General features: G+C 57.1%; 4 protein-coding genes across 5 annotated transcripts; 2 read left to right on the forward strand and 2 right to left on the reverse strand.

The window, feature by feature from the left end:
- Positions 1-340: 340 nt before the first annotated feature.
- On the forward strand, positions 341-4936 carry CLPP (caseinolytic mitochondrial matrix peptidase proteolytic subunit). The gene is made up of 6 exons (XM_079115345.1): positions 341-591; positions 678-749; positions 1190-1286; positions 2048-2235; positions 3210-3315; positions 4588-4936. The coding sequence occupies exons 1-6, from the start codon at positions 394-396 to the stop codon at positions 4755-4757; spliced, it is 831 nt and encodes a 276-aa protein (XP_078971471.1). The 5' UTR covers positions 341-393; the 3' UTR covers positions 4758-4936.
- Positions 4937-6965: 2029 nt separating this feature from the next.
- On the forward strand, positions 6966-8731 carry ALKBH7 (alkB homolog 7). Its single transcript, XM_079115355.1, has 4 exons — positions 6966-7210; positions 7950-8123; positions 8211-8335; positions 8503-8731. The coding sequence occupies exons 1-4, from the start codon at positions 7007-7009 to the stop codon at positions 8663-8665; spliced, it is 666 nt and encodes a 221-aa protein (XP_078971481.1). The 5' UTR covers positions 6966-7006; the 3' UTR covers positions 8666-8731.
- On the reverse strand, positions 8569-11889 carry PSPN (persephin). Its single transcript, XM_079115362.1, has 2 exons — positions 9401-11889; positions 8569-9314 (listed from the first exon to the last, which is right to left on the reverse strand). Exons 1-2 carry the CDS (start codon positions 9555-9557, stop codon positions 8995-8997), a joined length of 477 nt encoding a protein of 158 aa, XP_078971488.1. The 5' UTR covers positions 9558-11889; the 3' UTR covers positions 8569-8994.
- Positions 11890-12034: 145 nt separating this feature from the next.
- GTF2F1 (general transcription factor IIF subunit 1) lies at positions 12035-19154 on the reverse strand. 2 transcript variants are annotated; one of them, XM_079115336.1, is made up of 13 exons: positions 18981-19149; positions 18846-18892; positions 18127-18199; positions 16610-16803; positions 15608-15778; positions 13741-13925; positions 13281-13434; positions 13141-13202; positions 12942-13061; positions 12777-12850; positions 12567-12705; positions 12368-12485; positions 12036-12294 (listed from the first exon to the last, which is right to left on the reverse strand). In XM_079115336.1, exons 1-13 carry the CDS (start codon positions 18990-18992, stop codon positions 12090-12092), a joined length of 1554 nt encoding a protein of 517 aa, XP_078971462.1. In that variant the 5' UTR covers positions 18993-19149; the 3' UTR covers positions 12036-12089. The 2 variants fall into 2 exon arrangements, with proteins under 2 accessions (XP_078971461.1, XP_078971462.1); XM_079115335.1 differs by having other exon boundaries at positions 12035-12294; positions 12368-12705; positions 18981-19154.
- Between the last annotated feature and the right edge of the window lie 27 nt (positions 19155-19181).

Consider the following 19181-nt stretch of genomic DNA (forward strand, 5'->3'; position numbering starts at 1 on the left):
GAGGATCACGAGTTCAAAGCCACCCTCAACAAAAGCCAGGCGCTAAGCAATTCAGTGAGACCCTGTTTCTAAATAAAACACGAAATAGGGCTGGAGATGTGGCTCGGTGGATGAATGCCCTTGAGTTAAATTCCCGGTACCCCCTCCAAAAAAAAAAAAAAAAAACACCAAGAAAAAGAAAAAAATTTTAAAAAGGAAAAAAAAGTAAACATAAGACAAATCAATCAGGAAGAGAAATCGAACCCAAGAGTTGGAGAACGCCCACTTCCTCCGCTGGCCCCGCCCCTTCAGGCCCCACCCACTCTCCCGGAAGTGAGGGCCCGTTGAGCGTGCGCCGCGGGCGCAAAGCACGCTGGGAGCTGTAGTTCTGCCGTCGGACGGAAGCCGAAGCGGATGCTCGGCGGCATGTGGCCCCGAATGCTGGCGGGGGAGGCCTGGGTGGCGGCAGGCAAGTGCCGGGCGCTGGGGCTTCGCCTCGCCGCTCGCTTCCCCGCGCAGCGGACCCCTGGGAGCAGCCTGGCCCTGCGGCGGAGCTTGCACGGGACGGCGGCCCGGGCTGTCCCGCTCATCCCCATCGTGGTGGAGCAGACGGTACCGCGGCCCGGCGGGGACACGGCCCCAGGGCCGGGGGTGGGGTCGCCGGCCGCCTGACCCTTCACCTCCTCCCTCTCCCCCAGGGTCGCGGCGAGCGCGCCTATGACATCTACTCGCGGCTCCTGCGGGAGCGCATCGTGTGCGTCATGGGCCCGGTGAGCGCCCTCCTCGCGGCCCCCCACCTGTGTCCCTGGCCTTTCCTCCCCGGCTGCGCCCCGTCCCTTCCCGCTTCCCCCGGAAGCCCCTCTGCGCCTCAGCCCCGCCTGCCCCCGCCCCTTCCTCCAGTCCTCAGCTCCTCCCCTCCCACTTTCTGACGACCTCCTTGACACCTGAGCCCTCTCTTCGTTCCCAGCCCTAGTCCTGGTCCCCAACCGTTCTGACCTCTGAGTCCCCTGATAACCTCCTCCCGTCCTCCAAACTCCCTGGGTCCCTACCACCCACATCTCCTGGGTGCTAAGTTATTCCTGACCCCTCATATTTGGGGTTTGACCTTACTCCTGGTTCCCTGACGTATACCCAGCACCTCCCTCAACTCTCTCCCTAAATATTCTCTCCCACCCGAATCTGGGGACATTTCTGCCCTCTCCACCTGCAGATTGATGACAGCGTGGCCAGCCTGGTTATCGCTCAGCTGCTCTTCCTGCAATCTGAGAGCAACAAGAAGCCCATCCACATGTACATCAATAGCCCTGGTGAGCAGGGCCTGCCCTGGGTGCTGGGGGCGCTCCTCTGGAAACATTCGGTGACTTGGGACAACATCTGTGGTCCAGGATGTCCATTCTAGGGGAAAAGGTGCAGAGAGATTTCTTCAGAATCCCAAATTTGCCTAGACACTGCCAACAGTTGCCTGTCGCTTGCTTTTAAGTGTAGGATCACAACCAGCTGCTGACTTTAGCCCTAGGATGTGGTCTCTTTGCTTCCACCCAGTTTTACCAACTTGATCTGGTTCACATTTTAGAATTTGTAGAGTTTTGTTTCCTCCCAACAACAACAAAAAGCCATTTTGATTGCGCACTTACTGTGCCAGTCTTCTCGAAGTGCCTGATACATATTTAGGTTGTGGGAGTCATTTGTCTCCTCACCACAGCCCTACATGGTGGCTACTATTTAGTTGTCTCCGTGCAGAGACCTTGCTCACAGAGTAACTTCCTGAAGGACAGGGAGCTGGCTACAGGGCCTTCCTCTCAACCACTGCTTTCTTCCAGCTTCTAGTTTCTCTTAAAAATTTGGTAGATCTGGCCCTTTGAGCCCCACCTGTGCACACGACAGCATCCAATACTGGAGCAGGGACTGTCCTTTCTTCCCCCACCAGGTGCCTCACCTGTTTGCAACCTCCCCACCCCTGGGGACATTTGCATTTGTGCCCTTGCTCTAATGGGCTGCCTCTCAGCCCTCCCCAGTGCTAGGGGTGATTGAGGAAAGCACAGCCCCTCACTTGCGCCCCTGTCTGCAGGTGGTGTGGTGACTGCGGGCCTGGCCATCTACGACACGATGCAGTACATTCTGAACCCCATCTGCACGTGGTGCGTGGGTCAGGCCGCCAGCATGGGCTCCCTGCTGCTTGCCGCCGGCAGCCCAGGCATGCGCCACTCGCTCCCCAACTCCCGCATCATGATCCACCAGCCTTCTGGGGGCGCTCGGGTGAGTGCCTGACCTTGTGAGCCACTCTTGGGGTGCAGACAGAGCTTTAGACAGGAGTGGCAGGCAGGAGTTGGGTGTGTTGGTGTTATTTATTTTTCCTGCTCTTGTGGTGCTGGGGCTTGAACCCCAGGCCTTGGGCATGCTGTGCAAGAGCGCCACCACCGGGCTCCCCTGCTCCTGTCAGCGGCTTTAAGTGTAGGTTTCATCATTTTTCAGGTGTGGTGAGGCCAGCAGATCAGGAGACAGCTGTCACTGAAAAGATAGCTTGTTACTCCCAGAAGAGGGCACAGCACACATGCCATGCAGGAAGCACCAGGGTGTGGCAGGGGGCAGGAGCTGGGGAAGGAATGGGCAAGGCCTCGCCAGTAGGTGGATGTGCCAGTCCCCTCTGCAGAGCAGGGCAGACCATCTGCCAAAGCTGAACGCAGGGTAAGCGGGCTTGGCAGGCTCTGGCACGTGGGGGCCATCCCTGGCTGTCTGGTATCTGGCCCTGGGGTGGTCAGGAAAGGCCAATGGTGGCTGGAGAGTGAAAGCCCAGCCAGGGGACGGGGGATTGGCAGGTCTCCACATGACACTGCTCTCGTAGGCACACTGTTTGCCATCCTGCCCTGCGGGGCTGCTCCTACCTGGTCAGCAAGGTCCCAGATGCAGAAAGTAAGAAAGTATAGTTTGCAGCAAAAAAGAAAAAGATTAGAAGGTTAAGCTGGAAGTGTGGCTCAGAGGTAGTATGTGCTTTGCATGCACCAGGCCCCGGGTTCCCTCCCCAGCATGGCAAAAATGCAAACAATAAAAAATACAAATAAACACACACAGCCAGTACCCGCCTTTCTGGTGGTGATGCAGCTGGGTGTTGGGGAGGCTTGCCTGGAAAGGACCCCTAAAGCCCAGGGAAGGTCCCTGCCTCCAGCCTCCCCAGGATGGGTGGACTCTGATTCTGACCTCCGCCCTCTCACTCCCCCGGGGCCATCCCTCAGGGCCAAGCCACAGACATTGCCATCCAGGCAGAGGAGATTATGAAGCTCAAGAAACAGCTGTACAACATCTATGCCAAGCACACCAAGCAGAGCCTGCAGGTGATCGGTGAGTGCCCTGCCAGGCCTGCCACTTCCTTATGGTGGGCTTGTTCTACACCACAGCTTTTCCACCTCGGCCCTGTGGACATTCATCCTGGGCACTGTAGGATGTGGAGTAGCATCGCTGGCCTCCACCCACTCCTTGCCGATGTGTCCTTCACTTAAGACAGCTAAGAATGTCTCTAAGGGCTGGGGTGTGGCTCAGCGGTAGAGCACCTGTCTAGCACATGGAGGCCCTGGGCTCCATCCCCAGCGCTGCAAGTGACAACAACATAATTAATTATTGGAGAAAGGCGCATTAGAATCCCAGAGAGATGCCACTTCACTGCTAGAGGGGCCAAGACATAAAGCACAACCCCAAACCCTGAGGGGGATGTGGATGCGGAGCACTTGGAAGGTCACCCTCGCCAGTGGGGTGGGGGGCCTGTCCCCTCTGCAGAGCTGGGCAGATCATCTGCCAAAGCTGAACACGGAAAAGGACCCGCGTCCTCCTCGGTGTGTAGCCATGAGAATCGAGCACTTGTCTCCATGAAGGCTGGCACAGGGACGCTGGTGGGACCCTGTGAGCCCACACTGGCCACCGCAGGTGGGGGGTGCACTGAGGCGCCTGTTCCCCAGTTGAGTGTGACACTGCAGCGAGCAGGAACAACCTCAGTGATGGGCAGCAAGGGCGACCCTGCCAGCAAGGGGAGGGACCAGTCAACACTGCACAGTCGCCTGACCAGAGAACAGGCCCAGCTGTGCTGCGCTGGGCTGAGGACAGGCTGCTTGGGGTGTGGGAGGGGGTGAGGACTGGGAAGATGTGAATAGGCGTTTCCTGAGGGGAGAGGGAAGCACAGAGGGCAGGAAGGCCAAGCTTACACAGGAGCTGGCAAATGGGGCTCCATCCTAACCCTGGCGGCCATCACCAAATTCCATGGGCTGGGTGGCTTCAACACAGAAATTTATTTCTCAGTTCTGGAGGCTGGAAGTCAAGGTCCGGCAGGGTTGATTCCTGGGCAGGGTTTTCTTGGGTCGTGAAGGCCACTTCTCCCTGTGTTCTCACCTGGTCTTTCCTCTGCCCACAAGGAGTCCTCCTCTCTATCAGGAGGAGGCACTACTCCTGTCTTGGGAGCCCCTCCCTCTGGACTGCATCTAACCCTGTCCCCTCCCCAGGCCTCAGCTTCCAGCACTGTCCCACGGAGGCTGAGACTTTGACATATGAATCTGGGGGACCCAGACCTGGTCCGGGTGTCTGTTCTCAGCCTAATGGTGTCCTGCATCCTGTTTCCACCACCAGAGTCTGCCATGGAGAGGGACCGCTACATGAGCCCCATGGAGGCCCAGGAGTTTGGCATCTTAGACAAGGTTCTGGTCCATCCCCCCCAGGATGGAGAGGATGAGCCAGAGCTGGTGCAGAAAGAGCCTGTGGCCACACCAACAGACCCTCCCGCCACGGCAAGCACCTGAGAGCCACAGCTCCCTTCCGGGACAGCACGGGCCTGGGCCAGCCAGACCCCCAGACCTCAGCTCTCACTGCTTGCTGGGCCTGGAGGAGCCCCTGGAGGAACTTTGGATGGGGGGTGCCTGATGGGCAGGGCCGTCTGGCTGAGACACTGTGATTTTAAATTAAATCTTTGTGTTCTTTATTCTGTGTCTCAGGCACTTTTGCTTCATGACGTTGGGCACACATGTGTATGTCACCAGGGCTCCTCTTTTCCCCGACCCCAAGTTTCTGACCATCCCTTCCTTCAACAAACTCCTGAGCATAACCTATATCCCAGGCTGTGAAGAAAACACGAAAAGCCAGCTTCAGTGGACTTACGCTCTTGGCGGGGAGGTAGACAGTTGAAAAGAGAGAATCAGGTTTGCAGATGTGTGTGAGAGTAACATTTCTACATGGGTGGTCAGAGCAGGCCTCGCCAAGGTGAAATTTCAGCCAAGACCTGAAGGAATTGGGGGTGAAGCATAGCAAAAGCAGAAATTTGGGCTGAGATGTGGCTCGGCAGTGTATCTCTTAGCACTCCTGAAGCTCTGGGTACAACCTCAGTGCTACAAAAACAAAATTCTGGAGTCCAATTAGGAGATTTGGTATAATCCAGATGGAGATTAATTGTAGTTCTAATGGGGTGGCAGGTGTAAGCGCAAAAGGACAGGAAGCAGACCTCCGCAGATTCAGAGAAGCCTTTATTCCTTTGAATATTCGGGTGCCATTTGGGTCCACTTTCCAGATGGGAAAATGGCCGCCAGTTAGAGTGAATTCTGGTTTTATAGGGTACGAGGAGGAGGAGGATGTAATCATTGTGCACGTGCAGTTCTGACCATCTGGGGCTAGTTGTACAGGTTAGAACCAGACCCTGAAGGGTGAGTATTCAAATCTTGCCCATTGTCATGCAGGACTAGGTTGACACAGGGAAGGCAAACGTGAGACATTCCATATCCACCCCTTTCCTTTGGGGCCCAAAGTTATGAATGTACTGGGAGAGGTTTAATGTTCAGCCAATTTCCTTTCCCACTTCTGAGCCACACTGTTCCTCCATTTTCTTAGGGGAGTTATAGGAATATTATTTTCCATAACCCTTCAGCAGGAAGTAGTCAGACTCTAGATAGGTTTTAAAGACCGCTCATCAGACAGATGTGAGAGCAATCTGCAAACCGAGCAGTTAGAAAAGTAGAGAGCTGTTAACAGTGGGAAGCTGAGGGCGGGCAGCAGGTTTGGGGGCAGGATCAGGAGTGATGCTGAATGTGATATGGTTGATGTTTGCCTCTCAACATCCCAGGGTCAGGGTTAAAATGACACAGAAGCCATTAGTGTACAGATGAAGTGGTTGTCAGGCTGAGCTATTGGATTTGGTACTGTGCATGTTCCTGATGGCCTTAAATCAGAGCACTTGGGTGCTGTGGGGACCAAAAGCCAGGCTACAGTGAATCCAGGAAAAACAAGGGAAACTGCAATACGTGTCTTTCAGGGCATTTTAGTATAACGGGGAGCGGAGTACAGAGTATGTGGCTGGAGGGAAAGGGAGGGTTTTGTTGTTTAAAAGGTGGAGCATTCGGAGGGTTAGGATCATCTAAAGAATCTTTAAAATTTAGACAACCACAGTGCTACATTTAAACCTCAACAAAACAAAAACAACCAAACAAAAATCAGTACGCACTGAGAAGAGGAAATGAATGATGCCTGGTTTTGACCTTTACTCCCAACTCCCTAACCGCAAACTTGGTCCCATCCTATAAACTTACAGGCTTGACTCCTATTCTCTTGACCCTCCACCGCACCCGGACCGGACTCTGCTCTTAACCTCTAACCCTCTAACCTCTAAGGCCGACTCCATAACCTTGACTTTGGCCCAGTCCTCCTACCTTGGACGCCAGGCCAGAACCCGTCTTGGCCTTCATATCGGGTCCTGGCCAAGAACCAGCTAACTTGAACCTTTTCCCATCGCCCATAAAAGAGGCAGGGCGAGAAGGGGCGACGGACGACACCGCCAATGCAGCCTAAGCCGCCGAGGTCGAGCGCGCCCCACAAAGTTGGAGCGGAGGCGGGCTCAGGGGAGCCAATAGCTGGACAGGGCGAGGGAGCCGCAACCAGTAGCCTCGGGCAAGGGGCGGGGCCGTGTAAACGCCAATCGCTGGAGGAGGCGGAGAGGACGCAGCCAATGGCTCTAGGGCGGGGCGTGCCCTGAACTCGGCTTCCTCCGTGACCCGGCTCCCGGACCATGGCCGGGAGTGGGAGGTTGGCGCTGCGGGCGCTCCCCGGGTCGGGCTGGGTGCGGGGCTCGGGCCCGGCGGTGCTGAGACGCCTGCGGGGTTCGGCCGTGGTACAGCCCGGCTTCCTAAGCAAGGACGAAGAGGAGACGCTGAGCCGGGAGCTGGAGCCTGAGCTGCGCCGCCGCCGCTACGAGTACGATCACTGGGACGCGGTGAGGCCAGAGGGGACCGGGTCCGCGTCGGGGGCGGGGCCTGGGTGAGGGGCGTGTTGGGGCGGGCCTCCATGTGGGCGGGGTGTGGGCGGAGTCTTGCTAAGGGGCGGGGACAGGGAAGCCGAACACTGGAGTGGGCGGGATCACGCCGGGGGCGGGGCCTAGAGCAGGTGTCAGTGTCTGAGGCACTGGGGCTGGGGCCGGGAGCCCTAGAGAGATGGGGCCTTGCTGTGGGTCGGCCTGGTGGGGGCGGAGCCTGGAATTTGTGCAGAGGGGTGGGACCTGGGGGATGGGAACCTGGGGACAACAAGAGAGCAAGGTCTTAACTAGAGACAGGATCTGGAGCTAAGGGATATTTCGGACCAAGTTTAGGGTCAGAAATGGATGTGGAAGGAGATGAGAGGGTCAGTGGTTGGGGCAGACTAAGTAGGGTCTTGGGTGGGATCAGGTTGAGGGCGGAGACTGAAACAATGAAACCGGGGTGGGGCCAGCCCTGGGGACCTGGAATTGGAGCCGAGGTTGACCTAGGGGACTGGGATGGGGGTGTCCCAGTATAAATGAGACTTAGCTAAGGCCTTCGTTGTGACAGAGCCAGATTAGGGGTGGGATTGTGAGTTGGGGGCAGGGATAAAGGTCATGCTGGGAAAACTAGTCCCTTGCTCTGGACTCTGTCCCTTTGTGCCTGGGGTTCCTTATTTTCTCTGGGCGCTCTCAGACATGACCCAAGCCCTCGGTGCAGGCCATCCACGGCTTCCGGGAGACAGAGAAGTCCCGCTGGTCAGAGGCCAGCCAGGCCATCCTGCAGCGTGTGCAGTCAGCTGCCTTTGACCCTGGCCAGACCCTGCTGTCCCGGGTGCATGTGCTAGACCTGGAACCTCGGGGCTACATCAAGCCCCACGTGGACAGTGTCAAGGTGGGCAGAAGCCAGCACGTGGAAGTTCCCAATGGTGGGTGGACAGGCCAGGCCAGACCCTGACCACCATGCTGCTGCCTCTTCCAGTTCTGTGGAGCCACCATTGCTGGCCTATCCCTGCTTTCTCCCAGCGTCATGCGACTCGTGCACACCCAGGATCCAGGGCAGTGGCTGGAACTGTTGCTGGAGCCTGGTTCCCTCTACATCCTAAGGTGCATCCAGCCAAGAGCCCCACCCTGTCAGCGTCGGTGCTGCTAGCCCCTTCTCCATTGGCCTTCACAGCAGGGACTACCATTGCCCTGGGGCGACTGGGACCCCCGTCTACCTAGAGCAGGGCTCCCCTCAGCCCACCCCCTCTTAGCCTCTGTTTCTCTTGCAGGGGCTCAGCCCGTTATGACTTCTCTCATGAGATTCTTCGGGATGAAGAGTCATTTTTTGGGGAGCGTCGGATTCCCCGGAGCCGGCGCATCTCTGTGATCTGCCGCTCCCTCCCTGAGGAGCTGGGACCAGGGCAGCCTGGACAGCAACCCACAGCCTGCTGACCCCCAGCCCCATCCCTGTTTCACCCAGACCCCGGGTTTGTGAATAAAACTGGAGAAGGGACAGCAGCCTCCTTGCTCTGGCTCTCCTGAGACTGACCCATGCAGGGCAGGCTCAGGGTCGCACCTGTCCACGCAGCCAAGTGTGGAGAGGTCATATGCCAGCTTAGCAGGTCACAAGGCCAGGAGAGCAGATTCTTTATTGTGCTCATTGCCAGTGCCCAGCCCACCGCCCCTCCTTATCTTCTTTCTTCCAGGCCTCCAATAAATAAGTCAGCCCAGCTCCTCCAGTGCTCCATGCACAGGGAACCAGGGCTCTGGGCCGGGTACCCTCACCCACAGCTGCAGGCAGCTGCCGAGAGCTGGGGCAGCCGTTGCCAGCGGTGGCGGTCATCGATGAAGGCCACATCAGCATAGTGGGTAGGCCGGCAGCAGGGCCCGCCGAAGGCTCGGCCCTGGGCCCGTAGTCGGGCCAGCGTCAGGCTGTGCTGGGTGCGGGCGCTGCGGGCACAGCTGCCAGCACAGTAGCGAAAGGTGACCTTCTCCTCCGAGGCGTAGCCCAGGCCCAGCTCCGCCACAGGCAGCGTCAGGCTCCACAGTTGGCAGGGGCTGGCTGGGGCTCGGCGTAAGCGGGTATGGGGCTGGCGAGTGTCTGGGGGAAAGAAGGGGCACAGATGAGGGTCAAGTTCTCAGCAGGAAGGAGCTGGGAGGTCACACGGGGTCCCTGGGGATTCTTACCCAGCAGCGGCCTCCAGGTCCCTCCAACTTCTGTTGTCCACTCGGATGAAAACTCTTCCTCTGCCACAGGAGCCCCCTGAGTGTCAGGGCTCCAGCTGAGGCCAAGCTGCAGGGACAGGAGCAGCAGAAAGGCAAGCAGGACTCTCCCCGTGGCCATTGTGACACGCAGGTCCTAAGGCTGGGGGAGCCCCATGCCTTGAATTTATCCGCACCTGGCGGGAGCTAACCTCTTCACTGCCGCCACTTGCAGAACTGGCCCCCAGTCCCCAGGCCTAGGCTTCAGTCCCTTCTGCCCCACATCCGTCCTTCTAAGAGTTAAGGGCTCACCCCACCCCACCGCACCCCATCCAGACATTCCACAGACCCATTTCCGACACCCCCGTCGCCCCCTGATTTACGAGTCATGCTGGAAGCCAGGGCTGAGCCCAGTGTGGACAACCAGTGTCCCCCCTGCCCCTGCTGTCTGGTTGGAGGGGTGGGGTCCCTCCCCACCACAAGGAGATGCCAGGGGTCAGGAATCCCCATGTTGTGTGCTGGGAAGCCGGCTTGGCAGGTGGGCAGGTCAATGGGGAATCTTCCAGCATGGCTTCCTTCTGAAGGATTAAGACATCATGCCCCTGTCTCTGGGCCTGGCTCAGCCAGCATCAAAACAGGAAAAGGGAGAGGCTAGGGATGGCCAAGCATGGGACACGGGGAAGGGATTCCTGTCTTGGGAAGGAAACCTGAGGACCGCGCGCCTGCAGCCCCATCCTGCGACTTAAGAGCATCAGCCGAGGGGAGACAGACAGACTTCCGGGTCCAAGGTGGAGCCAGCAGCAGGCCACAGCGAGGCATGGGCTCTGGTGGCTTCCACACCCACCCACGTGACCCTAGGCGAGTGGTCAGTGCTGTGCCTGGGCTCTAGGAGCTGCCCAGAGCTTTTGTGGCAGGAGAATACTGAAAGCTTGTTTGCTGTACTTGAGGAGGTGCCCCATCCCACACAGAGAGGTTAAAACTTGGAGGCGCTGCACCCCGGGATTGGGAGTGTAAATTGGTAGCTCTTTGCATGAGCTCTGAGCAACTGTGACTGAAATCGCAAATGTCCTTTTGCCCTAAGAAAACTCCTTCAGGCGTTCCTCCCACCTGGGAGCTAAGCCACAAGCCCAGGGATACTTGCTGCCCCTTTGCCACTGGAAGCCACGTGTTGGCAGGGGACTGTGGTTGTCGTGGTTGTTCTTGTTGCAGTACGTATTCAGGTTACTTTCAGACCACAAGTCCCTTGTCTGAAGTCATCCAGAACCAACAGGCCTGGGATTTGAAGCCAGGTCCCTAGAATGCTGGGCTTTTACCCTGACTGATGGCGGCACTGCCTGCCTCAGACGCCTCCTGGTCTGAGGGGGAAGAGGGTCAAAACGCACATGGCAGGGACTGCAGGGGTGGGACTGCCAGGGTGAGGAGTGAGGCCCCAGAACGCTGGCAGAGGACGGGGAGGGAAGCTGGAGCGCACTGGGCGTTCCTGGGAATTAGCCTGCTATCTCAGGCATCCCGCGCAGCAGCCAGGGGCCTGCAGAACTGGGTGGGGGTTTTCCACCTGCAGTTTCCAGCTAAGGGAAGGACAGAGGCCTGACTTCTGTCTTCAGCCTGGTCACTCAAAGCTAGTGGCTGCAGCCAAGTCTCATCTCAGCCACACTGCTGTCTAGGAATGTCCTGGCAGGGCACCTGGTGGGACTGGACATGCAGAAGCATTACCTAACTTTTAAGGAGGGCACCCCAGAGACATCCCAGGGAACTGAAAATAGGGTCCAGATGCTAAAGCCAGGAACAAGGACACAAGGCTCTGGTGGCCATTCAGGACAAAGACTGAGTGGAGTCGGGCTGGTGGCACACACCTGTAATCCCAGCAGCTTGGGAGGCTGAGGTAGGGGGATTGCGAGTTCAAAGCCAGCCTCAGCAACTTGGGCCACAACTTAGAGAGACCCCATCTCAAAAAATTAAAAAGGGCTGGAGATGTGGCTCAGTGGTTAAGCCCCTCTGGGTTCAATCCATGGTACCAAAGAACAATAAAAAAACAAACAAAACTCGGAGCTGAGAGGCATACACAGAACGGGCAGGGTGGGCTGCTACCCACGGTAGCTGGTGGAAGCAAAGGTAGAACCATCTTGAACGACTTGCCTGAAAAGCACCCCACCCCAAATTACAACCCAAGAAATAGCCTCTCCTCAAGGGGAGGCAGAAGACAGAGCAGATGTTCCTAACTGCAGACTCCAGACTCATCCGACAGGCTGTGAGGTAAGGATGCGTGACATAAACACAAAATGCCCGAGGGAATCAAAACCATCAGGGACAAGCACTCCCCAAGCCCAACGGTCAATCTGAAAAATAAAAGATAAGTTTGGGCCACGGACAGTAGAGTCCCCAGAGCTGAACACTTGCCAGGTCTTGGGCCAGGAGCCTGGTGAAGGCAGAGCCTTGAGGAAAGGCCAAGTGGCCCGGGCTCCCCACGGGGCGGTGCACCGGGTCCTGCCAGTGCAATGCGCTGGGCTGCCAGGAGCCGCATCTACAGGTGCCTAAAAGGCAACAGGAGGCGGCGCTGGAGAGTGACTGGGGAAGGGGGCTGCCCAGGTGCTTCTGGGATTGCTAACACAGGAGGACAAACAGGCAGTGTGCGGGCAGGTTTGGACAGACGTGTTTATTGGGGTGGTGGCGGGTCTCAGTCCTTCAGGGAGAAGTGCATCTTGTCATTGACCATCTTGCGCTCAGGGTTGAGGCGCTTCAGGATCTGGGCCAGCACGTTCACCGTCTGCTCGCTGCTCAGCCCTGTCTTCTTGGTCTGGAACTTTTTCAGTAGGTCTTTGGTGGTCATGGGCTTCCGCGTCAGGTAGCGGCGCACAGCATCCTCGGTCACCTGCACGTCACTGAGGAGTGGAGGGGCTGGGTCAGCAAGATCCTCTGGTGGCTCCTGCCCAGCCCATGTCCTCACCAACTTACCCGCTGCAGGGCGTGGACTTCCCAGAGGGCGGCTGCGGGGTTGACTTCCCGGACAGGCTCTGGGGTGCGGCGTCCAGCCGTAACCGTTTGGCAGCTGGTGTCTCACTGGCTCGCTTCCCTGCTGGAGCAGAGTCTGGACTGAGTCTGGGCGGAGGGCTGGGCCCGGGCACAGGCAGTGAGACCCAGCACAGGGGCTCACCTTGCTCCAGTTTGCTGGCGGCTGCCCGCAGGGTGGAGGAGGTGCTGGTGCCCTCCGCGCTGGGCGTGCCGGGGCGGCTGCTGCCCCGTGAGCTGCCTCCCGATGGCTTCCGCTCCCTCTTGGGGGGTGTCTTCTTCTTCTGCAGAGGTTAGGGTGGGGGGTGAGCCTGGGGACAGACGCCCCTGTGCCCGGCCCCAGACTGCTCCTTACCGCCATGAAGAGGGCTGAGGAGGCCTCGCTGTCGATGTCGCTCTCCTCTGAGCTGTCTGACTCGTCGCTGCTGTCTGCAGGGGACAGAGCAAGGCCCTTGCCTGCTGCCTGCCCATCCCCACCTCCATCGCAGGCAGGGGCCCGGGGGAGGGCAGGGGCGCCCACCTTTCCTGCGCCTCTTCTCCTGCGGGGTGGGGGCCTTCTTCTCCTCCTCCTCCTCCTTGTCCTCCTCAGGTGGCTTCTCCTCCTCGCTCTCCTCGCTGCTCTCACTGTGCTCATCAACGCCTGGGGAGGGGCGGGGGTGAGCAGGAGGGTCCTGCCCTGCTGACGGCTGCCCGCGCCCCCCCACGCGGCCCCTGCCTACCTTTGGGCCCGTCCTCCTGCTGCGTGGCTTTGGGCTTGCCCTCGGCCTCGTCCTGGGAGCTGCTGTAAGGCGGGCAGGCAGAGGGTGAGCGGGCGCCTCCCAGGACAGCCAGGGCCTCAGCCGCCTCCTGCCGGCCTCACCTGGAGCCGTCAGACATGTAGTCCACCTCCTGGCCCTCAAAGTCACCGTCGTCACTGTCTTCAAAGGCCTCATCGTCCGAGCCCTTCTTCTTCTTCTTCCTCCTGCCCGCCTTGGTCAGCGGCACCTTCTTCTTGGCCTTGGGGGCTCTGCTGCCTGCAGGAGGGGAGGGGGCTTTTGGGTTCCACTGCGTTCTGACCTCACTCACAGGCGACAACCCAGTCCAGAGCCACCCCAAGCCCAAGCTCACACACCAGGACCCCTGCCCCAGGCACCAGGGCCAGGGGAGAAACTCGGGCCCGGATCAGCCAAGCCCCAGTGGAGGCTGGCCTCAGCGCCCCCACGCCTGCCTCCCGGTGGCCCTGGTGCCGTATCTCCGGGGCCGGAAAGAAGCCTCATAAGGTGGCATCAGCCATCTGCCACCACATCGACAGCCCGCCAGCACGAGGCAGCGGCACTCACCCTCCTCGCCGCTGGCGTCGCTGTCGTCGGAGGACATCTCCAGGTCGTCCTCCAGGTCGTGGATGCGCAGCTCGCTGGCCTTCCTGCGGCCTCGCTTCTCCTTCCCCTCCTCATCCTCGTCCTGGTCCTGGTCCTTGAGCCGCCGCTGCTGCATGATGCTGAAGTGGTTCAGGACCTTGTTTCTCCTGTGGGCCGGGCCGGGCAGGGCAAGGGAGGGTGACCAGGGGCTCAGGCCTGCAGCTCCAGGAGCAGGACCCAGACGCAGTCTTGGTAAGGGACTTGGCCCAGGCCACGAGATGCCCTGGATGGGGGGGTCTCAGCTCCCAGCAATGGACCCGGCTACCACGTATTCACTCCACGCCCCCTTATCACCCTTTACTGGCACCTTTCCTTTTCTCTTGATGACAGGGCATACTCTGTTCCATGGATCATGGCGACCCATTTTAAAAACTGGCACCACACTGACTGGGAAGCTTTGGGACTGCATCTAACAGTGCACACAATGACTGGGTAGTCTGGAAAGGAACAAAATTCTGTCCCCAAACGTTGGGAATGTCTTGAACACTACTCAAGTGTTCACTGAAAAATGGTGAAGATGGTAAATTTTATGTTTTGAACCATGATCTTAAGATTTTCACAATTATTAAAAAGAGAGTGAAGCCCTGACAGAGGACAGCGCCAATGAACCGGAGGACGGCTGCTCGGGGAGCGCAGCAGGCACCCTGGGCAGGGCGTGGCACGGTGGCAGGGCAGGTACCTGGCATGCACCAGGCCCTGGGTTCTGTCCCAGCATTGACATGCGCGACTCCACTTGGAGGGGCCCCAAGGTCCTCAGATCCAGAGACTGGGGGCAGCATGGCTGTGCCAGGTGCTGGGGGCAGTGCCTAAGTATGTTCAGTGGGGTTCAGTTTGGAAAAGTGGGAAAATTCTGGAGATGAATGGTGGGGACCATTGTTCAACAGTGTGACATCTTTAAAAACAAAACAACAAAGCAATGGGTGGTGACCAAGCAACACTCTACTGTCATGTACAGCAAAAAAGAATAAAAACAGTAATTAAAAAAAGCTAACTGGGCTGGGGATACAGCTCAGTTGGTAAAGTGCTTGCCTCGCATGCACAAGGCCCTGGGTTCTAATGCCCAGCATCACACACACACAAAGCGAATTTAAAACAGGTGTCCCCAGTCCCAGGGCCTGGCTCTCAAGGCTGTCAAGGCCATCAAGATCTCCAGCCAGGGTACTTCTTGGCTAAGCAGATTGAACTTGTGACCCAGAGATGGCATCTCTCTCTGGGTTTGATTCTTTAAAACAACAAGCTTTTCTCCTAGAAGCTGTGAAAGCTGATTCTAAGAACAATGTAGCAAATACAGAACGGGACAGAAAGCACAGTGGGTGGCGGGGGCAGGCCCAGGGCCCAGGCAGCCTCCGTCTAGAGGCGTCTAGAGGCAGAGCAGATACCGACAGCAGGGGGCCGTGGAGCTAACCCAGGGGAGAGGTGGGTCGCAACTGAGCCATCTCTGCCTAATTTGAAAGTTTCAGAACTCAGAATGGCTGCAGGAAGGTGTGGGGCGCAGGGAGGATGCCTTTTAGCCTCCCAGGGCCGTGGCTCCTTGAGCAATGCCGCTCCACAGCACGTGCAGTTTTTTTCTTTTTTCGGGTGCTGTGGATCGAACCCAGGGCCTCGTGCTTACTCTACCGACTGAGCTAGCTGTCTCCCCAGCCCCAACACGTGCAATTTTTCAGACATGTCCACGGTGCCATCCTGCACCAGGCAGAAGCACGGTGGGACCTGCCATGGTCCCGAGTGCCCAGACCCCAGCGCTGCCTCGCCTGCTGCTAGGGAAGCACCCAGGGCCCTGCCAGCTCACCTCTCCCACTCCTCCTCAGCCTCCTCAGCGGTCAGTGTGCGGTGTCGAGCCAGTGGCGTGAAATTGTACCAGTTGTGCACAGGAAAGGCCTCAAAGGCCCCGTCGGGGCACTGGGTGAAGATGTAGTAGGATGTGTTCTCCGTCACGCCTCCCTTCTTTATGCCCTTGAACCTGCAGGGAGCCACAGTCAGATCACAGCCTGGCCATGAAACTGGCACACAAGACCTGCCCAGGTCCTGCATGTGTCCCTGTGTCTGTCCCCTCTACAGCACCTGCCAGGGTTCCCCAAGGAAAGCCCAGCACAGGTCCTGGGCAGGCCCCAACTAACTTGGCTACAATCTTCCCAGCTGGGAAGCAGAGACTGCGCTCCCTCTTAGCAGAGTGAGTTCAATGCTGGGCTCACGCAGCATGATCGTTTATGGCTCTGCCGCATGGGCTACACCCAGAACTCAAGAAGCCAGGCTGGACCAGATCTGAAGGGGACACTCAACCCAGGCCACCAACTCAAGCCCAAACAACTGCCCAGCTTCCTTGTGGCCTCCACCCTTACCTGCTGCTATCTCAAATCCAGGCAATCTTGCTCTAAGTGTCCCTCCCAGCCTATAACTTTCCAAGGCTCCCTGGGCCCCCAGTCCAGCTGTGTCCTGGCACCCAGGACCCTGCATGACCCAGCTCTCTATCACCACCACATGCAGTTATACCTGGAGTCCCTGCACCAACCTGCTTCACCCTTCCCCCTCTGCCCACAGGCTGCCCTTTCTGAGAGGTCGTCCTGAGAGTCAAGGTTCCCACCCATGGTGCCCCTGATGGCACTCAGGGCTGCCACAGAATCAGGCATAAGCACCAACTTGGTTCATCCTCAAAAACAAAATGAGGGAGGAAGCGCAGGCACCGTATCACATAGCTGGGGACCCGAGGTTCAGAGGGGATACCCACCAAGTGCATGGTGTGAGGGGGATGGGGCTGGACCCTAGGCGGGCACACCTCCCCACCTGCACTTACTTTCTGCCTGATTTTCCATTGACACGCAGGAGCCAGGGCTGGTCCTCGGGTCGGAATTCCTTGAGGATGATGCCATACTTTTTCCGGCGAGCCTCTTCCCGGAGCTTGCGGTTAAACTCACTGCCGGCACCCGACTCGGGCATCTCCTCCTCCTGGTAAATCTTCTTGTTACTCAAGTCCCTCTCCAGCCGGGCCTGGAGGGGCAGGAAGCAGTCTCTCAGAGGTTCACCTGTGCCTGGGCTGTGCGCCTGTCAGGAGCACCTCTGACTCTCCCTACACCATGCTCCAGATGCTCAAGGCCAACTTCCCTCTTGGCAAAAAGAGCACAGGATGCTAGCACTTGACGAATCTGGATAAAGGGAATTTGGGACTCAGGAAAATAACTAATTTTTAAATAGAACAATTATAACAATATACCATAATGAAAGTTATATGACTTTGCTCTCTCAGAATATCTTGTACTTTCCCCTTTTCATTTAAAAGAGGCACTTTATGCCTTCTTTTTGACATATCCAACTTTCCAGCCTCACTGCTCTTGTGCTTTTGGGTTCTTAGTAAAAGAAGGGTTACTTGGACATAAGCACTGTAATATCAGAACAATTGATCTGATAATGGAGACAGCTACTAAGTGACTGAGGGGCGGGTAGTATATACAGCATGGACACGCTAGACAAGAGATAATTCATGTCCCAGACAAGATACAGACAGTAAGATTTCATCGTGCTACTCAGAATAGGAGGACATTTAAAACTTACAAACTGTTTACATTAGGAATTTTCCACATAATATTTCAGACTGCAGTTGACTGTGGGTAACTGAAGCCATAGAAAGTGAAACTGTGGAATCATCTGTAGTTCCGGTCCTCATCCCTTAACAGTCAATCTGACCACAAACCCTTGCAGCTCCCCTTCCAAAGCACTAACAAATCCAGCCACTCTTCATAACCTCCATTTGCTCTTAGTCCATCAACATTTACCCATACCAGTGTATTCACCCCACCCTTCCACTGCCCTCAGAGCCACTGCAGCAAGAAAAATGTACAATTTCCCAGTTGAAAACCCTTTACTAGCTTCCAATGTCTCTTCTAGAACAGTTGACAATAGCAGCTCTGGGGCCAGACCAGTACACTCCCTTACCCAGATAAATCTAGGTCAAAATGGCCACCAATTGGTCTGACAAACCTTATTTAAAGGGACACCCAGCAGCTTGGCATTTGGGAACAGCTGAGGAAGCTAACCTTGGTTTATTTTGTGTGTATGGCAGTACTGAGAATTGAACCCAGGAGTGCCTTGCCATAGAGCTATACCCCCAGTCCTTTCTAAGAAAGGGTCTTGCTAAATTGCTCAGGCTGGCCTTAAACTTGTGATCCTCCAGGCTCAGACTTGCCAGTAGCTGGAATTACAGGTGTGCACCATTGCATCTGACACCTTAGTTGCCATTACAGGTAAACAAGTATTATTAACATTGTCCAGAGCCAGTTTCTCTACCCATCCCCACTCCCCAGAATGGGGGCTTACCTGATTCCACGTAGCAAAGTTGACTTTATCGGCTGCATTGAAAGCCATTATGTTATATTTTTTGGTTGTGTTCCTGGCGGGCGGAGGAAAAGGTAGTGCTAACTTAGTCATTCAACAAATCCACCCTGGTTCAGCTCTTTGTGCTGCACAATGCTGAGAACATGTGAAAGACTCCAAGGATCCCCACTTTGTCAAGCAAGTTAGACCCATCCCCTCACAGTCCCATGAAGAATATTAGGAGTAACAAAGATTTGGGGGAACCCAAGATGTGGGGGTAACTGATAACTTGGCCTGGGGAGGAGGGAGCACAGACAGGGAATGCTTCTTGGAGAAAGAAAATGCTGGAACTGTATTTTACAGGATGGAATTATAGTAGGTATGGGAGGACACTAGTAGCAGAGGGGACAGTATGTACCAAGACCTGACCAGTTTGAAACATGATAAAGTAGCCGATAGCGAATAAGTTTTAACAGTTGCTTAGCTGGGCAACATGGATCACAGAGGCCGAGAATAAGAGGCCAGAGGGCTGAATCGTGCAGTGTATGATACACTCGTTCATTCCCTCAAAACACGGTGAAGCTTCAGCTTAATCCCAGCTCTGCTCTCCAGTGCCTCCCGGTCTGCAGGGCGCGCCACCCGCCGAGCCAAGAACGCCTGGAAGCTCGAGGTTTCAATTTTTTGGGGGGCGAGGGGAGTCGGGGGCAGGGCCAGGGACTTACTTGGGAACTCGAACAACATACTCGGTGACATTCTGAGTGCCAGGACCCTGCGGAGAAGTGGCGGGATCGCAAGTGAGGAGGTGCCGCCAGGCCGCCGCCGCCAGGACCCCCGAACCCTGCTTCATTCATACTCACCAGGGCCGCCATGGTCAGTGGTCGGTGGCTCAGGTCCAGTCCGACCTGGAGTCTGTTCGCCTGGCGCGGAGCCCGCGTCCCCCAGTCCCGGGAAAGCCGCCCTCTAGGTGTCAAGCCTCCGACCCTGAGCGAGGACTCCAAGCACTAGGCGCCCCCGACCCTGGGAAAATCACCCGGAAGCGGCGCTCCCTCGTCTCCTTC

This window comes from Sciurus vulgaris (genome assembly GCF_902686455.1).
Source record: "Sciurus vulgaris genome assembly, chromosome: 16".
Taxonomy (NCBI): domain Eukaryota; kingdom Metazoa; phylum Chordata; class Mammalia; order Rodentia; family Sciuridae; genus Sciurus; species Sciurus vulgaris.

What these genes read in the sequence shown, in the direction of transcription:
- CLPP (XM_079115345.1), top strand. Translation starts at nt 394, where the DNA reads ATGCTCGGCGGCATGTGGCCCCGAATGCTGGCGGGGGAGGCCTGGGTG. An exon ending in TCGTGTGCGTCATGGGCCCG is followed by an intron (nt 750 to 1,189) that starts GTGAGCGCCCTC and finishes CTCCACCTGCAG; the next exon opens with ATTGATGACAGCGTGGCCAG. An exon ending in GCAGAGCCTGCAGGTGATCG is followed by an intron (nt 3,316 to 4,587) that starts GTGAGTGCCCTG and finishes TTCCACCACCAG; the next exon opens with AGTCTGCCATGGAGAGGGAC.
- ALKBH7 (XM_079115355.1), top strand. Translation starts at nt 7,007, where the DNA reads ATGGCCGGGAGTGGGAGGTTGGCGCTGCGGGCGCTCCCCGGGTCGGGC. An exon ending in AGTACGATCACTGGGACGCG is followed by an intron (nt 7,211 to 7,949) that starts GTGAGGCCAGAG and finishes CCCTCGGTGCAG; the next exon opens with GCCATCCACGGCTTCCGGGA. An exon ending in CCCACGTGGACAGTGTCAAG is followed by an intron (nt 8,124 to 8,210) that starts GTGGGCAGAAGC and finishes TGCCTCTTCCAG; the next exon opens with TTCTGTGGAGCCACCATTGC.
- PSPN (XM_079115362.1), bottom strand. Translation starts at nt 9,557, where the DNA reads ATGGCCACGGGGAGAGTCCTGCTTGCCTTTCTGCTGCTCCTGTCCCTG. An exon ending in GACCTGGAGGCCGCTGCTGG is followed by an intron (nt 9,315 to 9,400) that starts GTAAGAATCCCC and finishes TCTTTCCCCCAG; the next exon opens with ACACTCGCCAGCCCCATACC.
- GTF2F1 (XM_079115335.1), bottom strand. An exon ending in CGACGCCAGCGGCGAGGAGG is followed by an intron (nt 13,435 to 13,740) that starts GTGAGTGCCGCT and finishes CCCCTCCTGCAG; the next exon opens with GCAGCAGAGCCCCCAAGGCC. An exon ending in CCTCAGCCCTCTTCATGGCG is followed by an intron (nt 12,706 to 12,776) that starts GTAAGGAGCAGT and finishes TAACCTCTGCAG; the next exon opens with AAGAAGAAGACACCCCCCAA.